Source organism: Agrilus planipennis, unplaced genomic scaffold (assembly GCF_000699045.2).
Source record: "Agrilus planipennis isolate EAB-ADULT unplaced genomic scaffold, Apla_2.0 scaffold4, whole genome shotgun sequence".
Lineage (NCBI taxonomy): Eukaryota > Metazoa > Arthropoda > Insecta > Coleoptera > Buprestidae > Agrilus > Agrilus planipennis.
The window spans coordinates 3,130,885-3,154,131 of NW_020442463.1; the positions used below are offsets into that span (position 1 = coordinate 3,130,885).

Below are 23,247 nucleotides of genomic sequence, written 5' to 3' on the forward strand. Positions count from 1 at the left end.
TAAGGTAAAAGGCCCAGTTTCTGACACTCTAAGAGTGACAGCTGAGATTATATTACGATAACTAAAATAATATTTAATTAGAATAAATAATTTTTACACTATAAACAAGTTCAGAGTTGATAGAAAAGCTCATATACGCGATATAATTATTTGAAGCGAATTAATAATTTTAATTAATGATTTAAAAAGTGATGTTTGAAGACCCAGTTTCTGACACTAACAAGTTCAGAGTTTCTATAAAAACTCATATACGCGATATAATTATTTGAAGCGAATTAATAATTTTAATTAATGACTTAAAAGGTGATTTTGGAAGACCCAGTTTCTGACATTTAAAATTTGTTGTGTTGTAGTTTCTGACACTGCCATCGGCCTAGTTTCTGACACTCATATTTGGTGATGATTCTCTCTCGGTTAAATTATGTATTATCAGGTTTAAATAAACTATAAAAACTCATATACGCGATATAATTATTTGAAGCGAATTAGTAATTTTAATTAGTGATTTAAAAAGTGATGTTTGAAGACCCAGTTTCTGACACTTAAAATTTCTTGTGCTGTAGTTTCTGACACTGCCATCGGCCTAGTTTCTGACACTCATATTTGATAATGATTCTCTCTAGGTTAAATTATGTATTATCAAGTTTAAATAAACTGTAAGTAATTAAGTATTCATTAAAGATAAATTAAATATTTATTATAAGTAAGATATTGTTATTTTTAACAAATATAATTAACTCCTGAAAATAACAAATAAAAATATGTATTTGTATCATCAATAAAATTTATAATTCAATTGAAAGTAAAAATTATCAGAGTAATAATCATTTTAACACTAACAAAGATGAAATTTCTTTTACAACAATCATTTTCGTCTTTGAAAGAATTATTTATAACAGTGAATATAATGTTTAGTTTATTCACAAAAGTATTAAATGGATATTTATCGCTGTAATTACAGAAAATAGTATATCAAATCATAATAATCATAATAAATACAAATCTTGAAACATTTTATGGATGTCAACAAACAAATAACCTCCTGAGTAACAGGTAAGAATGTGAGTGTCAATAACTGCGATATACCTATAAAATTGAGCCTAGTTATTGACACTTATATTTTATTAATAAAGCTTTATTTAATATGATATATTGATTTTTTAGACTAAATAATAGTTCATTATTAAACAATTTATATATATTTTATTATATTTTTATACTTATATAATGATTATTTCACTGATTGAATCGTCGAACGCGCTTCCGTAATTTGCTTAGACCATAACTAAAAAATGGCTTCCGCAGTCACTCCACACTTAAAGATTTTTTTTATTAAGTTTTCTTATTTTTTATTATTGTGCTTGTCATTAATTAGGTACAGAATAAATTTATTTTAATTTTTAAAAAATTTATTAACCCACTTAAGATCTTTTTTTTGTTTTAATTCAACATAAACCTAAAATTGTCAGAAACTGGGCCAGTGTCAATAACTGGGTCTTTTACCTTACGTACCTATAGGTATTAACTGTGATACTATAGAACTTGAACAGCAACGTAAAGAAATAAATTATATTAGCAAGGGAGTCAGACAGGGTTGCACACTGTCACCGCTAGGGCAAAAGATTAGTATCCTTAGATTTGCAGATGATATAGCAGTATTAGCATCTATCAAGGAGGAGTTAGAGATAGCTTTAAATAGAAGTCACTTCTGTGCTCGCGAACGGTTAATTCAGAAATTCAATAAATATTGTTACAGATGAGGATACCGTGCTTAGAGAAGGTTAGATATGAAGAGGTATTAGAAAGAGTACGAGAACAGAGGACTCTATGGAAGTCAATAAGAAATACGCGAGGTAAATTGATAGGGCACATTCTCAGGCATGAAGGTCTAGTCAGAGACATATTAGAGGCAGAAACGGAAGTTAGAAGGGGTAATGGTAGACCTAGATTAGATGACTGTTCGCAAATAGTTAAGGATATGGGTTTTTCTAGTTTTACGGAAATGCGAAGATTAGCTCAGGATAGGAAAGAGTGGAGGTACGTGTCCAACCAGTCTTAGGACTGACGACCTTATGATAATGATGATGTCCCTCGGATATTAAGAAAAAACGTATGACTCTCTAAAAGGTTTGCTTACTTCCTTTTTGTCGACTATTTGACCGGTTTATTCTTGTATCGTGAAGAACGAAAAGTTTCTGCACAATTAGTCAGAGATGTGGTGGATTAATGTGATTGAAAAGCTTTTAAAGTTATCAATTAAGGTATGTGTTGGTGCGTTAGTGTTTATTTAGTGTTATGGAAAACCGTTCTGTGCAGTAAGTTAAATATTTCATTACGATGAAATGTTATTTCAGTAAACTGTCCGGAACTAGTACCAGATCGCTTGCGGTGTTCATTGTAATTTAGACGCGACTGACACGTCGCAGGATATTTTAAAGGAAACGGTATCAAACCGAAGTAAATTTGCCAAAACCGGCCGAATTAATTGCCCCGCATGCAAACCCTTTCAATTAAACCGGCGGTGGTTTAAGCAAGCCCGATTAGCAACGGTTAACGAGGGGATTCGTCTATAAATTACTTCGGCGAATAACGAAGAACCGGAACAGACACTGACACCAATAATCTCAATGAAAACCTTGGCAGCCGTCTGAAATTCATTAGGGAAAATAGTCTCTGAAGAAATATTTTTCGGATTTACTTTCTTATGTAACGAGATGGCGGCTATTCAAGTGAAGTAGGTGAAGATTAGAATAAATGAAAAAATGACCCCGTTAGAACTTTACGGAAATGACGCTCTGTCAAACTCCTTAAAACATTAGGTTCTGGTAATACTCGATGTGTAGATTAAAAGTTTCAATGGGTGCTAAGTCGTAAAAACTTATCTTTCCGAGATATGGTTCTTTAAAGTTGCAGTTTTCCATAAGGACATGTGTTGTATACCTCTGACACCAAACAGTTTTTTATACGTGTGTGTTGACATGAATTTATTATCAAGATGGAATTAAAAGCGGAACACCAACTATAACAACTTTTATTCTCTAATTCTAGTTTACAATATATCCTAACATAGATTTAATATCAAACGAAGGTAATTCTAATACTGTTATTAATTTGGAAAGACAAACCTTTTATAGTTACAGATAATTGATGTCACAGATAAAATTGTCATTATGTTCTGGAATAGCATTTTCTATCTTTATTAAATATTGTGAATAACTATCACACTGGACTCTGGGAAAGACAAACGTTAGTATTTATCAATTAATAATTTGGACAAATAAAAGTCTTGAAATGCTTACGTGTAAACATTGCAAGAAAGGAAATCACTTATTTATTTTTTTATCTGGTTTACTGAATAATCTGTATTTAATGTCCATTAAAATATTTCTTTTTTTGAAATAGCATACAGAGTGATTATTGCTCATATTAAAAAGTAAAAAAAATGATTGGTATCTAACACATGCAAGGTACAATTGTATCTATTATATGTACCTGTTGAATACATTGATGTATTATACTGTGGCGACCCTCGCCTATTACACTATGTATTCTAGTCTTTTGTTTTGTACATTTAAAATAATTGTAAATAATATGTAACACTCTGTATATATATAACTTCTGCTTTTCTTCAACTTGTAAATATTCTAACGAACTGCCTTTCTACTAACAGCATGTTAACAGTTTCTTTTCTGGATCTGACTTCCTGCCTTTTGAGTGTATCTATACCTAACCCACATAAAGTATCCTATTTCATACTAACAAAAACGGATCGACAGAAAATTCTGAGAACGAAAGTCGACGGTTCCTTCTTTTCAAGAGCTGTACCCTAAAATAAAAACACATGTGCATATTCACTTTTCACTTCGCTACATAATTTCTGCACCCTCAAAAACCAGTCTTTCTCAGCTATTCTTCATATTAACCTCTACCGATTTTCCGCTATTCGCATTTACTCATCTTCATTTTCTGTAAAATAAATTCTCTACTTCTCTCTTCAATAAAGAGTTTTTCTTCATCGTCCATGATCACCCACAATACCTATGTGTATGGCATATACTGGATGTGTCATGGTTTCGGATCAGGCATAGAATCGAGTTATCCCGCAAAAAAAACTGATTTTAGAATTGTTTCTAATAAAAAAATATGACGCGCTCCTTCTTTTATGTCAAGACTTTAGGATGTGGTATCCTATGTTTTTATCTCATTTTAATACCAATTTCGTTTCGTTCCAGTCGATCACCATTTTTTGCATTTGTTCTGTCTCTGGCACTCGGACTACTACGGATAAAAATAAAGAGAACTCCTTATCGTTAAGGTTGACGTAACTACAGTGAGTGTCCGTGATACTTTTAATTTAATTTAAACTGGATATGAATAATGTTAGTTACAGTGTATGTTTGGAGCGCGATGCTGTACCTGTGCGAAACATGGACGGTGGGCGCGATGAAAAAGAAAAGGTTAGACACGTTCGAAATGTGGTGTTACAGGCGAATGATGAGGATGGCCTGGATAGAGAAGGTGGATAGAGAAGGAGAAGGAAATGAAGAGGTGTTAGAAAGAATAGGAGAACAGGCGATCTCTATACCTTTATAACGAATAAGTAATGATTGGTGAAAGAGAGAGTGAGAGAATTGTCAGGATTTATGTTTTCCAACATATTTTATCTTTAGTCCACCTAAGGAGTAGGTATTACTTTAATACGTTTTTATGTAATTCAGTAACAAAGAAATAGTCAAATATCTTTTGTGCTTCCGTTTATTTTTCCAAATGCTTAAGAAACCGTGAACTATCAAAAACTACAAGGAATTAGAATTAATACATAGTAATACTCACTCTTAAATAAATATTAATTGTTGTTAAATAAACATTTACTGTAATACACACACTGTAATATAACTGCACGCATATAACCAAAACATTAATTTAGCACTATAGTATAGTGAATATACAGTATACTATAATATATGAGATGCCGGTCATTAATAGCTGACTGTATTACCGATATGCGCATGCGCGCCTTTCTATTCTCATAGCCTATCGCGTCGCCAGACAAAACGTTGCAAAACGTGTCGTTTCATAAAATACTATAAATGACGTGGTGAGCGCCATCTGAAGTACGATACTACATTTTAGGATTACGTATGCTCCAACAAGGTCCATTTAAAAATATAGATAGTTACCATATGGTAACGTGCCTATCACGTTGAGGTGAGCTACGCTGGGATTCGTTTCAGCAAGTAGATATCCATATATTTAAATGGACCTTGTTGGAGCATACGTAATCCTAAAATGTAGCATCGTACTTCAGATGACGCTCACCACGTCATTTGTAGTATTTTCTAAAAAGCGCTGTTAAGAGAGCAGGTAAAGGTTGGTCTGTGTTCTGTCGGAGCTGCCTGCGACACGCTGATGAGATCCAAAAAGATCGAAATCGGGATCCGCGTCTGGGAGTTTCGACAGAATACAGACCACTTCGAATTATTTTGTGTCGTTTCATGACCTTGAGATTTTACTCCCATCGAGCCCAAAGAAGTTTCACTTCAAAAATAGACGAAATATGTTGGTAGGACACCTTCTCAGGCATGAAATATCTAGTCAGAGACATATTAGAGGCAGAAACAGGAGTTTAAAGAAGTAGAGGTACCTAGACCTAGATTAAATTACTGTTCGCAAATAGTTAAGGATGTGGGCTGTTCTAGTTTTAGGTAAATGCGAAGTTTAGCTCAGGATAGGAAAGAGTGAAGAGGCGTGTCCAACCAGTCTTAGGACTGACGACCTCATGATGATGGCTTATGTTCACCTTAGTTATCTAAACTAAAATGATGCCAGTTGCAAATCTGATGCGTGACTTATATAGTATTATCTATATTACAAGGGAGTTCAATGCTCTATTGTGATGACGTAAATTCGACCTAATAATAATTTTACACTATCTATGCCCATTTACACTATATTATCAAGATGGTGATTTAAGCTTCAACAGCTTGAAAATTATAGATGGAATTGGCCACCACCGTTATTAGGTAATCCGTTTGAAGGCAAAATGACGTGGAAAATTGGGAAATTATCGAGTGACCGGAGAGATCAACGACGACAACGGTGACCTTTTTGCGAGAAAATTATATTCGTACGACGACGACTGGATTTTCGGTATTGACCTGTTGCGGAAGCGTAGATGATGAGAGAGGACGGCACAACGAGAGGTCGGTAGACCTGTTGATCCAGGATAATATTACATCTCACTTTTCTCTGAAAGCACTGAACGTTTTATCCGCAAAAAAATGTGAAAAGAAACATACCTACTACAAAGACAGAAGGTTATTCACATTTTAAAAAAAACAGAGATGATGAAACCAGAGATGTGATTTATTTGAAATACTTGCATTGAAAATGGAAATACAAAATAAAAAATACCTATTTTTATGTTGCATTCAAGAAAAGCATTTTGTATTTTATTTAAAATAGTTTTCCATGTGTATTTTCTATTTGTAAAATGCAAAATAAATTTTTGCCGTTAAAAGTTTTGCTATTATCACCCATCAAACGTTATAAAAATGATGAATGAAAGTTGCTCACATTGACCATTGAAGATATTAAAAAGGGTACAAAGGGACATTCCATGAATGCCTTCTTTAACTGAAGAGACTCGAAAAAAATTTGAACTCCTTGGAAATGGATAATTTAAAATATTGAATCTATATTGTTTTCCGGGTTCAATGTCATGATCCATGGAATTTTGAAGTTCCAAATTGTTATCAGCACCTGCCAAATTACCACTTATCGTACCTTTAGCAAGAAGCTACGAAATTCTATGAATTACGACAAAACAGCCCGCAAAACAATATCGAATTGATATACACCAGCTGTATAAAATTGTGGTGTGCTAATAAATGCCTATAATCCAAAATTCGAAAAACTTCACTTATTAGATGAATCCAAAACTAAAGAAACTGTGGATTCCATTTCTGTCTCTTATGACAATGTGCAAAAGATCAGAAACAAAACGGGTTGTAAATATTTTGATATAAAATGATTGATGTTGATTTTACATCAATAAAATTATTTGGAACCCTATCTTGGCTCTGATGATTCACGCTAAACAAACTAACAAACTATTTTGGCATCAGTGCCTTTTTTTTCAATCATTTTAAAAACTATTCTTCCGTGTAATATCATTTGGACAAATGAAGCCTACATTAGCAATGCAGAAATTTTTTGGCAACAGCGAGCCCTATTAGATCTCATGGAGGGTTTGGTTTCATTGTTTGGCGTGTTCAAACAGGCAATCGTGTTCGCCTGTATCATGAACATTTTAATGACCAACGGTATTATGACATCTTAGACCGGCATATTGTTGAAGAGATTATGTAAAATTACTTGAACCCAATAATAAGTTCTTTCAGTAAAACGGGGCACCTCTTCATCATATCAAGCTATTTTGGGATTATTAAACATTGTAATATTCGTGGGTTTAACAAAATTAACTTCTAAGACTGATATCGACAAAACAATTTATTTACACTAATTATTACCTAAAGAACATAAAAACACTATTAAACTATTATTAAACTTAGGTTATGAGTTATTCTATTTATTTACATTACTGTTGATGTATATTCACTACGCAATTTATTTCACTGCTATCACTGTCAATTTATTTCTGGATTCACTTCTGCAACGGTCAATTTATTTTTCCTCAACTCTCGGAGATCGTCTCTTCCTTTAAATACTCTTTTGTTTCCTTTTTGGAACCCTCTAGAAACATCCGGATTGTTTATTTTTTCTTTGAACTGTTTAACTGCTTTCCCAGAACGCAGGTACGACACACACATTTACAAATACAGCGCACATGGAGAAAGGCGGCAGCGGCTAGTCGGCGAATCGATAAGCCGTTCACACACACGTGTGCCCGATCGCACACAAACACGCTCGTGCTCGCTACTTCAATTGCTAATTGAATAGGAAGTAATAGAAAAAGTGAGGCAACCTCCTTATCATCGGACAGTATGTTTTTATTATTACTTTCGCAATGGTAGGTTGTCTTCTTTCTGGATAAGAAATTAACTAGTAAAACTCAAATTAATAAACCAACTAAAAAATAACCAACAGATGGTAGAAGACAGACACGTACTAGAAACCAATGTAAAAAATGCAAGAGGTAAACTACCAGAAGAATATTTTCGTAATTAAATGCTTACCCATGGAATGCAACTCCACATATTATATAAGAGGAAAAAATTATCTTTTTAACTAAAGCACAGCCATGTCATATTTCGAAAGGGGACGATTTTTCTCTTTTATGTTTTCGACCTCACTGTACTCTATGTAAAAAAGGGCCTGAAGAATGTAGAAGTTGTTTTTTTCTAATGTTACAAACAATCTAGATGTGGACATGTAGCCAAAACTCGAAATTTTCAACTTTTGTTTATAACTCGTAAACAAAAGGCGATAGCAAGTTTTTGAAAAAACCAATTTTTTTTAATTTGTTTGATAGATATTTTGTATGGATATAGAGAAGGAGGTAAATGGAAATGTATTATTTTATAGCAGCTGTCCACGCACGCATCGCTCACTCAAGTAGGAGAGAGACAGATGTCGAACGCTGCCGAACGCGGAGGCCGATTGTGCCTCTTTGGCGCTCGTTCCGCGTTCTCGCTTGCACTTCAAGTCTTAAATGGAACGCCTCAGAGATAGGTAACGCCGCATGAGTTATGTTTTTTCGTGCGTGCAGCCGGCTCCATCGAATTATAAGACGTTGTCACGTCAAAAAAAGCAATAATGGCGGCGACTTTGACTTCAGAAATTTTAAATGTGCCTTATTTCCCACATTTTAAACTATTTTAAAATTTTCTTTCAAGCTCAAAGTCGCCAGCACTATTGCTTTTTTCGATTTTAAAACTAATATTGAAATTCAGTGAAAGACTGATAAACCTGTTATTAGCACGGCAACTTTGATCAGAATTGTATTATTGTTAATGAGTATGCATAAATATGCACTCATAGGACAAGAGTATGAAGAAATATAGAAAATAATATTTTTAGGAATCGATAGATATGCTTGCATATTTGTAACTGCTTTTTAATTCTCAACAACTGTTCTTTGTAAAGAATAAAGGTACACAAATTTCATACTTTGTGTCAAAACTTGTGTAGTCGTGTTAGATGTGACTAACAAAAGTTGTGGTTTACAATTACGATTTACAACGACGTTGAACACATTGTTGTGTCTAAGATGAGTAGTAGCACTGATCACTGATGCAGCATCCGATGGTTGATACACTTCCAGTATCCAAGGGCTGACACTATTGCAGTATCCAAATAAAAGTGAGACTTGTGTTAGACTGATTTATTAAATTATTTACACGCTATTTATACAAAAATTATTTACATTGGTTTAATGGCAATAGTTGTTTCAGCAGTTTACATCTGTGTGTGTAAATGAGTATCACCTAGTTAGTCGGACTGTATCGCGATTTTACTAAGCCGGCAGAAAATGAAGAACTTTAGTTATTACACATTTAAATTGTTTAATGCTATACCGAGTGTTCCCACACTTGTATATGGCTGACAAATTATTAAATCTGAAGATGCCATTTAATGTTTTAGACCATGCAAGTCTTTTTATAAAGAGCAACTTTTTTCGTAAGATTAATAGTAAAAAAAGTTTCCCCATATGCTGCTAACTTAAATAGACTAGAGATATGCAAAATGGTTTTTTAAAATCATTTAAATACAAAATGTAAATACTTTTTTGATTTGTTATTTTGATGTAAAATCACCATTAATCATTTTATATCAGAATATTTACAACCCCATTTTGTTTCTTCTCACATTGTAATAGGTGTAAGAAATTGAATCCATTGTTTCTTTAGCTTTGAGTTATCATCTATTAAGTGAAGTTTTTTAATCGTTTTCTAAGAATTTTGGATTATATGTATTAGTAGCACACCACAAAATCTTTCAGTTTTCAGTTTTATACAGCTGGCATCTAAAAATTCGATATTGTTTTGCGGGCTGTTTTGTCATTCATAGAATTTCGTAGTTCCTTGCTACAGCTAGGATAAGTGGTGATTTAGCAGATGCTGATATCAATTAGGGACTTCAAAATTCGGTGGACCATGACATTGAACCCGGATAACAATATTGATCCATATTTTAGAGAGAGAAGTTCAGAATTTTTGGGCTCTCTTCAGCTAAAGAATTAGAAGGTATTCATGGAATGTTTCTTTTTACTCTTTTTAAGCTTTTAATATTTTCAATGGCCAATGTGAGCAACTTTCATTCATCATTTTATATAACGTTATCGATGATACTAACAAAACTTTTAACGACAAAAATTTATTTTGCAATTTACAGATAGAAAATACGCTTGGAAAAATATTTTAAATAAAATACAAAATGCTTTTCTCAAAAAAGTATTTAAATGCAAGATAAAAATAGATGTTTTTTATTTTGTATTTGCATTTTCAATGCAAGTATTTCAAATAAATCACATCTCTGAAGTAGACACAGTGTATACTATAACCGGATAAATTAAGGATGTTTGGGAGGTATGTCAAAATGCTACGAGACAAATAAGAATTCGGAAGAACGTTCCACGTTCAATTCTAAAACACCTGTAAAAATTACAAATCGATTCACTAAACCGTTAAAAAGTTATTGATATTTTAAAAAATTAAACAGATTAAATTTATTTTTATTAACAGAAAAAAAGCTACCAGAAATTTCAAAGTTTTATAATAAGTAACTTGAACTCTGGAGAATCACTTTAGCGTAAGGTTATTCAAATTCACTAAATGGTTATCGAGGAAAAAATGAAAAATTAGCTGAAAATCTCGTTTTTACTTGATAATATAATGATAATATTTGTAATTGTCTGAAATAAATGCAATTTTAAAGTTTTAATTATTATTTAAACATATTAAAAAGTTTTACGCTCATTATTAGTAGAGATTCAAACTAAATATTTTTTTGTTTCGAAGTTGAAATCAAGACATATTTACTGCCAAAAGTCAATTAAAAATTTTCCATATTATTCTTAATTTCCAAATTTTCTCTCAAACCTTATACTTTTTTTTAGTATAGATAGTAGTTATTTACCGTATGATATGCTGCAAAACCTAATTAATCACGAATTTCTAATTTTATGTACTCTTGTCTCCGATTGTACCTCCCAAACATTCTTAAGAAACAGTATCAACTCATTGTCCATTTAAATTTACTTTATTCATTACGTAGTAAATATATAAAAAAAATACGTGTACAACACGCTACTAAAGTGAAACTTCTTGAAACACACAAACATACTGTAGAGTGTAGGCACACATACACAAACACGTACAAATACATTCATACATTTTGTTAGGGCTACACTATACATGCCGGAGTTGCCTGTAACAAACGTTACATTGAAGCGCGCTAACGGCTCAAGCGATCCTCACTACGAACTCGACTACGTGGCCGAGTAGAGGGGGGACATCCGTTGTATGATTTCGTTACATAGCAACTCGCATGAAACGAACTTACTCTACCGTTCGTAAAGATGTTTCACTTCAAAAATAAAAAGCAAACCAACTCGAGTATAGGTTATGTGTTCATGTCAATTGAAAGCAAAAAGATTTACACGGGAAAGGTTCATACAATAAATAATAACAATATCAGTATGTATTATTTTCTTAAAATTTATGTCGTTTCACATAATTGCATTTTGGATTACTGCAAATTATAATTATCTTATTTCCAGATTTCTACATATTTAACTAAAATCATCAGTACATAGACATTTTACGATTAATCAATTTACTGATTTAATAACTGGCATAAAAATTATTGGCGTTTTTCAGTAGTTTTACTTGATATTTTAGTATTTTTAGAAGTCACTGACTTATTTAGTAATTTTCTTTTGTTTCACATATGATTGACACTATGAGGAACAGTCAATAATTACTGATAATCAGTAGAGAGTTAGAAAGTACTAATTAATTTACAACACTTGTGAAAATGTGAAGTTTGCCACCATCCCTATAAATTACTACGTCACTGCAATCATTTGACGACAGAAGTAACTTTTTTAATAAAAATACATGTATGAGGTAGAACTGCGTCTTGCTGGAATAACGCCCTCGTCTCTCTAATGGAACTACATACAGAACAACAACTGCTTAAGCGTTCTATCATTAAAAAGAGCCAACAAACTGTTCCGCTTTGTTTTGTTATCCCCTTAAGAAAGTGGGTAGTGTAATAACAAAAACCAACTCGAAATACAAAAACAGATGTTACTTATATTAAGCAATGTGGTTCGGCAATAAACATTGATTCACAAAGTTACAACGGTGCAACGTCGTAAAATAAATTGTGCGGCGTAAAATTATATACGAATTCATATTGTAGCGAGCACGAGCGTGTTTGCGTGCAGTCGGGCACGCGTGTGTGTGAACGCTATTTGTAATGTGTGTGTCGTACCTGCGTTTTGGGAAAGCAGTTAAACAGGCCAAAGAAAAAAATAAACGACCCGGATGTTTCTAGAGGGTTCCAGAAAGTAAACAAAAGAGTATTTAAAGGAAGAGACGATCGCCGAGAGAAGAAGAAATAAATTGACAGTGATAGAAGTGAAATAAATAGCGCAGTGAATAGTGATATATCAACAGTAGTGTAAATAAATAGAATAATTCATAACCTAAGTTTACTAATAACTTAATAATAGTTTTTTTAAGTTCTTTAATAATTAGTGTAAATAAATAGTTTTTGTCGTTATCAGTCTTAGAAGTTAATTTTGTTAAACCCACGAACATTACAATATGAAGGCATTGTCCAATCAACAGAAAAACAAAAACCAATATCCAATATTAACTGAGAATCATACTGATTTATTGTTAGCCACTTTAAAGTATTAAGTTTTAAGGATAGTTCAACTCAAACTATTTTGGCATCAGTGTCTCTTTTTTTCTATTAAAACGGATGACAAAGGCAAATAAGGAAGCATATAGAAGAATTATTTGTTGATGGACTGAAGAAATTATAACATAGAAAAACTATATCTCAATCACTTCAAACAGAAAAGTACGAATCATATTTAATCTTCGCAGGTGGTGATATATCTCGATCTCTTTTTTTGAGACAAATTTATTAGTGTTTTCGAAAACATGCTATCGTCTTTTTCTTTCGGGTTATAAACAAAAGTTGAAAATTTCCAGTTTGGGCTACATTGGCACATTGATTGTTTGTAACATTAAAAAAGAAAAAACAATATTTACATTCTTCAGGAACTTTTTTACATAGAATACTGTGGTATCGGAAAAATTAAAAGAACAATTATCATCTTTGAGTTATGACGTAAACATGTGTTTTTTTAAAAAGGAATCATAGTTGACTATGCTATAGTTAAAAAAATAACATTTTTCTCTTTACAAAGATATATAATATGTGGGGTCGCATTCGATGGGTAACCATTTAATTACGAAAATAATCTACTAATTTACCCCTTGCATTTTTTACATTGATTTCTAATAGGTGTCTGTTATCTGTATGATAGTAATTAACCGTTGATCATTTTAAAGATCTATTCTTCCGTGTAATATCATTTGAACAGATGAAGCCTACATTAGCAGTGCAGAAATTTTTTGGCAACAAAGAGTCCTATTAGATCTCATGGAGGGTTTGATTTCATTGTTTGGTGTGTTCTAGCAGGCAATAGTTTTTGTCGTTATCAGTCTTAGAAGTTAATTTTGTTAAACCCACGAACATTACAATATCAAGGCATTGTTCAATTTACAGAAAAACAAAAAACCAATATTCAATATTAACTCAGAACCATATTGATTTATTGTTAGCCACTCTAAAGTATAATTTTTAAGGATAGTTCAACTCTAAAGATGATAACCAAGTCAAAACCTTCTGTTTTAATCAATTGGGCAAACTATTAACTGTTTTTCCCTTAATTTTCTGTTCGGTTTGAAATCAAAACCTCTAGAAGGTTAAAAGTTACCTATTTATTTAAAATTAATAGCCAACGTTCGCCCAAGTTGTCGAATTTTCTCGAGGCTACTTTTTTAGGTTAAAGGTATAAGGCAAATTGACTCGCTAATTAACGGATCATGGTCGATGACCAACACAAAGTAATGAACTCGTTGTATAAATAAACCAATAAATAACTAACTGATATTCACAATTTTTACTAGGTAATCTTCGCAGTATGCAGCAACATGAAATAAGGCGAAGCAGAGTATGTACTATAACACGAAACGAATTGTCCTACCGGTCACTCGGTTAGCTCGATGGTATGTCCGAATTGTAATTTTATTTTTTTGGACTATAGACAGTCTGAAGATGTTAATGTACGTAACACCAAATTCGAGAATTTGTGATCGACTGTTCTTGAGAAATCAGTTAAAAAAGAAGTTTGTGGTGGTTTTCTTCTGTGGTACGTCCAACTTTAAAAATAATTTTTTACAAACCTGCTTCTGACTGTGCATGAACATTGTGCCAAATTCGAACTATATTGGTAAGAGAGTTTGAGAGAAGAAGCATGTTGGCCGAAAGTCCTGAATAGAGGAAGAATGGAGCTTCCCTCGCCTTCGGCTTAGGTTACGATGTAAAGCTAAGAGTGAACCCCTTATTGACTTACGGAAAGTACCTACTATGCACCTTGATTTAGGTTAGGTTATGGTGAAAAATATTTCCTTGCTTGACATATGTACTTAATGTAGACATTCATTTTCCCAACAATAACCTAACCTAACCCAACAACTTTTTGTAATTGTTCCTTTCAACTGTTATACATCACTTTAATGTATTATGCATCTTTCGTCTGATATCTGCTTTCTGTAACATGTTTGTAAATAATATTTCAAATCCTTCACAATGTTTTCGAATCGTTTCTTAATCGTTAGTTAGGCTAAAGATAATAAAAATAAGCTTACAATCTTCTAAAGCATCTAAAAGTAGAACTAAAATTAGGTGTATACGTTCCACGCGCTGTAATAATGTCTACATTTAGTTTATAGTTTAACCCTTTTCGTTGCAACAAGTTAAGTTCCTTGAAAGCTCATAAAATTTTTAGTGTCCGTAACCAACCAACAGCGACAATGTGAAACGCTTGTACACCAATACATATTTAATGATCCCAGCTTGAATCTCATTTCGAGTTGCGTCTGAATAGAGACTATGTACGCTCATTTTCACGAGAGCGGAAATGCACGTTAAGTACTGCGGGTTTGCATTAAGTCATAAAATTTGGTAAATAATTCCGGTACTGTAGCCTTGTATCAAACATTTATAGTATTTATATAATCGTATTAAGATAATTATACAATCACACCTCCTTTTCCAGGAGTCGAATCTCCCAAACGCAACCAATTATGTTCGAGTTAGAGAAAATTCTAAGTTAAAGAAAATTTGTGCTTTACCGTTAAGGATATGGGTTGTTTTAGGAAATGCGAAGATTAGCTCAGGATAGGAAAGAGTGGAGGTGCGTGTCCAACCAGTCTTAAGATTGACGACCGAAGCAGACATTATTTTAAAATTAAATTAGTACTCAACCGAGCCGTTTTCATCCTGCTAGAAGAACGTCGTATAAGTTATGGACCTATGAACAGCCACCTTATCAACTTGTGTGACGTCGATAATAATAACAATGGACTTGCTATATAAAGGCCAGCAATGGACAATTGGTCAGTGTTGTGCCAGACAATTATATTACTGAACCAAGTGGTTATTACATTGTAATTCTATTATAATTTGTGAAGACATTTTCATTAAATAAATTTTGTTTTTAAAAATTCGTTTTCGCGAATGAAGAATAAAACTTATATGCTATCATTAAAGACGCCGGTGCATTTATCTAAATCGATCGTATCTCGTATGATGGTTAGTTTATTCTAAATTTATAATTATACGCAAGAAATGATTGCAAGCAAAACAATACACTTGGGCGACAAATTTTAATGAATTTAAACGTGTCTGTCGGGTATTCGCTGTGAGGCAGATGCCGACTTCCCATAATCAATAATTGAAGTATGACAAACTTAAGCTCACAAAATTCAATGTACTGAATGATAATAAAAAATTTATACAGAATCTAGTATTAAAAACACTGTTTTTAACAATTAATTGTTTTGTCGTATTCTTTTTTGATGATTTATAAATCTATTGTAATGTTCGTGGGTTTAACAAATTAACTTTTAAGACTCACAACGACAAAAACTATTTATTTACACTAATTATTATAGAACTTAAAAACACTATTAAATTATTACTAAACTTAGGTAATTATTCTATTTATTTACACTACTGTTACTATTCACTGTTCTATTTATTTCACTTCTATCACTGTCAATTTATCTCTTGATTCACCTCTGCAACGGTCAATTTATTTCTACTCTACTTCGGCGATCGTCTCTTCCTTTTTATACTCCCTTGCCTCCTTTCGGGAACATTCTCCAGCCGTCCAGAGAAGTCTCGTTTTCTTTGAACGGTTTAATTGCTTTCCCGGAACGCAGGTACGACACACACGTTTACAGATACGGCGCACATGAAGAAAAGCGCCCCGCGGCTAGTCGGCGAATCGATAAACCGCTCACACACACGTATGCCCGATCGCACACAATCACGCTCGTGGTCGCTACACTATAAAAACAGAGGTGAAAACGTATTCCTGTGCTCGTTACAATAATTTTAAAGATTTTAATATTTACAAATAAGAAGTTTAGTTCTATCGAAAGTACCACACACGGATCGCGACTTCGATCTTGTTGGGTTTCATCAGCGCGTCTCAGGCAGTTCCGATAGAACACCAACCGACTCTACTTGCTGCCTCGAGACAGCGTTTCATGAAGTATCACAAACGGTGTGTGGCTATAGCGTACATTTAGTGGAAATCAGTAAATTCAACAAGGTCAATTTTTGTTGATGAATATGCACTCGCTGAACTGAATCCACGGCGTAGGTCACTACATGATAGGCACGTGATCAAATTGAACAAATACGAAGTAAGCTACGCCGTGGATTCAGTTTAGGAAGTAGATATCCATCAATAAAAATGAACCCTGTTGAATTTACTGATTTTTATTAAATGTGCACTAAAGCCACACATAAAACGCTGTCTGAAGGCAGCAAGTACAGTTGGTCTGTGTTCTGTCTAAACTGTCTGCGACGAGTTGATGAAACCCGAAAAAATCGAAATCGTGATCCGCATCTGGTGGTTTCGACAGATCGCTGACAACTATGAACTTCTTATTTGTTTTTATGTCCCTATTACGTAGGATGAGCTACGCCATGGATTCAGTTCAGCGAGTAGATATTCATCAACATAAATGGACCTTGTTGAATTTACTTATTTCCACTAAACGTGCACTAAAGTCATAGATGGCGTTCAACGGGCCGTTTGTGCTACTTCATAAAACGCTGTCTCGAGGCAGTAAGTAGAGTTGGTCGGTGTTCTGTCGAAACGCCTGCGACGCATCTTGCAGTTTCGACAGAACGCTGACAACTATGAACTACTTATTTGTTTAATTTGGTTATGTGTCTATCACGTATGGTGAGCTTCGCCTTGGATTCAGTTTAGTAATTAGGTATCCACCAACATCAATTGACCCTGTTGAATTTACTGATTTCCACTAAATTCACTTTAATATGTGGACATATTGTCGACAGTTTATGACTTCAAGCCATTTTAGAAGTTTTTTGTAGATAGAGAGATAAAAGACGTTGCTACAAGGTTACCTAGGTATTTGTCTGTCTGCCTGGAATACATGGAATATATATTTTTTGAAAACTGTGATTATTTACAAAAGAGCACTTATTTCAGTACTCAATCAGTACTTATATCAATTTAGTTTATGTACTTTAGAGAGAATCGATAAATAATTCTAAACGAATTTTTGTGTCTTAATGATGCATATCGAAATCTACATTTATTTACCTATAAAATTTTTAAACATTGATACAATATCTTTGTTTTGGACGTCAAAGAGTAATATCTATGTATTGTAGAAGTAAGTACCTAGCTACTGATTTTTATTTCCCGTCTATCCTATCAAAAGTCTTTCATCGGCATCTACTTCGGTAGCTAGTTACATTTTTATAGAGATATCTTGGATCCTTTATCAAAATGCATGAAGAGGGACTTTATTATACGTTCCTGAGGGTCGCAGTATCTATTGATGCCAGAATGAGGTTATCTGGAGTCCCTCTTCCCTCATCCGTTGCCGGGAGTCGCATCGGGTCGCGTTGCGAAGGAAACGGCGAGAGCAAAATTCGGCAGAGATAATTAGAAGCAAGTCAACTGTGATATTTATTAATAAGAGCATGCCGCCTATAACTTCCATATTTTTTCTCGGTTGTTTAATAAAGGCTGTGTTCGGAATCGATTTCAGACTATTTCGTTAAAACTTTATTTGGATTGATCTTGTACCTTTTCAAACAGATAAAAATAACCAATATGTATATTATACATGAACACACAACAATAGATAGATGCGCACATATTAGATTATTATACTTTTATATATTGTCCTAACCTACACTGTAAATATGTGAATGTGACGTTGTTACCATTTCACGCTTTAATTACCTAACCAATCGTCATGAAATTTTGTACATACGAGGGTGGATTGATAAGTTTCCGGCCTGACCAAGAAAAACAAGGTTTTTAAAAATTTTTTTTTTTATTTCTCAACATAATCTCCTCCAAGGCTGATACATTTCTCATAGCGGTGTTCCAGTCTATTAATGCCATCTCTATAGACTGATTCGTCAAGCTCCTCAAAATAACCATTTACAGCTTCGATTACTTCTTCATTGTCCGCAAATCTCTTACCGCCAAGCCATTTTTTGAGATTAGGGAACAGAAAATAGTCACTCGGGGCTAGGTCTGGAGAGTAAGGAGGGTGCGGCATCAATTCAAACTTTAGATCGTTGATTTTAGCCGTCGCAACGATTGACGTGTGCGCTGGTGCGTTATCGTGATGAAACAAGATTTTTTTCTTCGCCAGATGAGGTCGTTTAATTTTCACCTCGTGGCTCAAACGTTGCAATAAGTCTGCGTAGTATTGACCAGTGATAGTATTACCCTTTGCAAGGTAATCAATGTATATAATACCTCTTGCATCCCAAAAAACAGTAGCCATAACCTTGTTCGCCGAAAAAATTGTTTTTGCCTTCTTTGGAGTTGGTTCCCCTGGTCCAATCCACTGTTTAGACTGTTCTTTGGTTTCAGGAGTGTAGTGGTGGACCCACGTTTCGTCAACGGTTACGAATCGACGCAAAAATTCGCTTGGATTACGCTTATACAATGACAAATTTGCGGTAGAAATGTTTTTTCGAATCAATTTTTGGTCGACTGTTAGCAAACGCGGCACCCATCTTGCACAGAGCTTTTCCATATGCAAATGTTGGTGCAAAATATGTTGCACACGTTCATATGACATCTTACAGGTCTCAGCTATCTCACGCACTTTCAATCTGCGGTCTCCCAGCACTATTTGATGAATTTTTTCGATCATATCTGGAGTTGTGACCTCAACGGGGCGTCCTGAGCGAGGCCCATCAGAGGTGCTCACACGACCCTTTTTAAACTCGGAAACCCACTGCTTAACGGTTGAATATGACGGGGAGGATGTCCCCAGTGTTGAGTCCATCTCTTTTTTAATTTCCTTCGGCGTTAACCCCTTCAAATAAAAGTATTTGATGACAGCACGATTTTCCTGCTTTTCCATTTTTACGAAAACCACAGAGGCGTCTTGTTCAGCGTGCTGTCAAACCTACACTAGCAAGGAGATCGGGCTGAAACTATAGCTACAAGCTATCCAAGGATGGTACTATAGAATGTCACCTCAAGGTAGGCCTAGTGGCGTCATCTCTTGGTTAGGCCGGAAACTTATCAATCCACCCTCGTACATTGTCAAGGGTACAAAAAAGGACGTACGGTACTTATTCAGAAAAAATACTATTCTCGATAGGTAGAGCAATTAGTTTCAAATAGTTAAAGATATGATCATAAGGAAACTTGCGCGAATAGGACGAATACACATTAGGCATGAGCAAGATGGAAATATAATTCAATATACAGAAAATGAGACTGTGGCGTAGAAATAATAAAATAATCAAAAGAGACAATTTCTTCGAAAGTAGTTTGAATTTTGTTACGGTGCACCCGGATAAACGGAAGGGGCATATCCCTAATCGTTTGAAATTAAAGATAGGTTTGTAGGACACCTTCTCAGGCATGAAGGTCTGGTCAGAGACATATTAAAGGCAGAATTAGAGGAGTTAAAAGGAGTATAGGTAGACCTAGATTAGATTACTGTTGGCAAATAGTTAAGGATGTTGTTGGTTGTTCTTGTTTTAGGGAAATGCGAAGATTAGCTCAGGATAGGAAAGAATGGAGGTGCGTCTCTAATCAGTCTTAGGACTGACGACCTTATTATGATGAACAACTTTTTCCTTCAACTACAGCCCTTTTTTTCCATTTTTGAGCAATTTGTGTAAATCAAACTTGCTGCAGAAATTGAAATAAGGAACAGGTTTTCCTTGAAAAATTTTTCGGTTAAACGACAACGAGTATATGGCGTACTTTTTGTACTACCCTGTATAACTGTTTTTTTGAAAAATGCAAAGATATGTATTTAGCATTTTTATTATGATCTTTTGATTAAAATTGGTCCCATTAAAAAATAATCAATCAATTTTTTGCAATTTTATTTTCAACTGTTTGAAATCACATATTTTTTAGTTCCTTAAATGTGCGATTAAAAGTATTTTTCACAGTTTTGCATATAGAGTTTTACTTCATTTGGCTGTTTTTGCAAATATCAATTAGAAATACGCGAAACGTAGAAATTACCCTTATGGGGTATTAACTTCTGAGTTTAGTTCCACCCATTAAAAATGTTATTCGTAAACAAAATCTCTTCATTTTTGATATAGATTAACATATTACAAGTGTAACTACATCAGAGATGGACACCTCGGAAGCTTTCGTTGTGATATAAGACAAATTTTTTTTGTCTCTGTCCGTGTGCATGGTCTAATCTCCGAAATGGAGGAATCGATTTCGATGGGACTTTATGAACAAGAAGAGGAGGCTTATTAGGAGCGATTTAGCTATATTTGCTAATTGTGTATTGCTTATAACAATTACAGTTATAATAACAAGAGAAATTTCCAATATTCATTGCCTCCCATCCGCAGTTATTGTTATAGGTAGCTCCTGGTCTACCACTGATAGAATAAGAGTTTGATAGCAGTAATACTGCGTGAGTGGAATAGGGTGCTGGATTTTTTTTATAAGAAAACCAAAAATGCTGCAGGACGTTTTCGTAATAGACTCACTAACGGAACACTGAAGCGTAAATACAGATGACGTATTGTATTTGCGTCAGTGTTGATATATTAAATGATCAATTGTTTTATTTATTTCTATATTTATACGTCAAAAAGTATTATTAATCCTTGTAGATGTCGATCGTCAGCAAGGCGTGTAAGAAAATAGCGATTTTTATGTATATTAAGACGTTCAAAAATTTATAACTCGGAAAATATTAACTTTACAAAAGAACTTCAGACCTTTTTGATCATAATTAACCCACGAACAAAATTGTGTAAAAAAATTTAATTCGAATAATTTTTTCCTCTCGCCTGCCCATAATGCCTGGACTAAAAGCTATACACATGTAGGTAAATTATAAAGTAAATACATTTAAATAAATCTAATACGTTTTGCTAAGAATAAGAAACGAAATATAAAAATTAATGACTTACTTCTATGAGCCTTGTCAGTTGGATCTCGCCTGAGTACGACCCTGCGCTGTGCCGCTCCAGTCGACCCAGAATCGACATCATGGATCACTATACGTATAGCTTCTGCGTCTACCGACGCTTGTCGTCGAGGCGGCGCCGCTTCTAGATCTTCTAGAGCTGGCGTCGGCCTAGGGGTTGGCAACGGCCTTAAACCAGCTATGTCCGGCCTTTTAATAAGAAAAAAAAAATCGATTAGTTATTTGGAATACAAAAATAAAATGAGAATGTAGTAAAAAAAATGTACATTTTATCAGTAACATATGACTGAAGGTACAAAAATTATCCTTATCACGTTTTATTTACACTGTTACTTAATGTGAGTCCTCTTTTGTATGTAAATAAGTAAAAATTGCGAAAAATATTTATATTTCACAATTTTCTTTTCATTCTTTTAAAATATCAGCAATTAAAAATTATTTTCTGCTTTTAGTTCGATTCGCTATTAAAGCGTGTTTTTAGCTTTTTTTAAACTATAATTTATTTATCAACTGAGAGAATAGAAAATTGATTGGGAGTTCTATTGCCAAAAATTAATAGTGTTGCTTATTGATTTTCACGTTTTCAGTTCGGTAGGTAAAATGTGCAATTTGGTGTATTATTTTGAAACAAATGATAGTATTCGACATTTTAATTATTGAAAGTAAAATGATCATGACATTTAAGAGATTATTTGAGAATTTATTGTACTTGGTTAACAATTAAAATTGTCTCAGAGTATGTTATTTCTGAAGAAACATGGCGAGTAATAATAATCCATTATTTTCCAAAGGAAATTTTTTTGCGCAATTAGCTGACGATGAAGCGTATTCATTCAAAGTTTTCTGCTTTTTGTTTGTTAAAATTTAATTTGATACGTTGTTTTGGTGCTATTATAAAATTGTATAAAATTTCATAAAAGTTTTTTTAACATCTGAAACATATTTTTTTCAGTTTGGTTAACTTAATTTTCGGATGAAATGTATGTACNATCCAAGGATGGTACTATAGAATGTCACCTCAAGGTAGGCCTAGTGGCGTCATCTCTTGGTTAGGCCGGAAACTTATCAATCCACCCTCGTATATCACGGCACATACAGAATTTGGCCAACCTCCCTGTATTCAATCAAGCGAACATATTTACATTATTTTTGCTATTAGGATAGTCATCGCATCCAACATATTTTCTTTTCTTTTCAGATTTTACACTAAATAAATGTAAATTAGTCACATACAGAAAGAGAACAATTTTCTTTTCATCTTAACAACCACACTATATCACGGATGAAAAAGCAAAGATAAAGATGTCACGTTGAGGATGGAAAGTTCAGTTATTTACCTCTGATGAGATAAGCCACGCATATCTTTTTTTTCTTGTTTCTCGACTAGAAATTTATGTTCTAGTAAATCGTGGTATCCCGTTACACATTATTTGTTTGAACTTCTTTTTTCTTTCGGTGAATCCCATATACGAAT

The 23,247-nt window shown here is 33.7% G+C and overlaps 1 protein-coding gene across 1 annotated transcript in view; it reads right to left on the reverse strand.

The window, feature by feature from the left end:
* Positions 1–23,247, reverse strand: part of LOC108745154 (regulating synaptic membrane exocytosis protein 2) — a 100,508-nt gene that overhangs the window by 46,586 nt on the left and 30,675 nt on the right. The window contains exon 4 of the mRNA XM_025980906.1: positions 21,757–21,962. Coding sequence (XP_025836691.1) covers positions 21,757–21,962 — 206 coding nt within the window. The remainder of the gene's footprint in view (positions 1–21,756; positions 21,963–23,247) is intronic.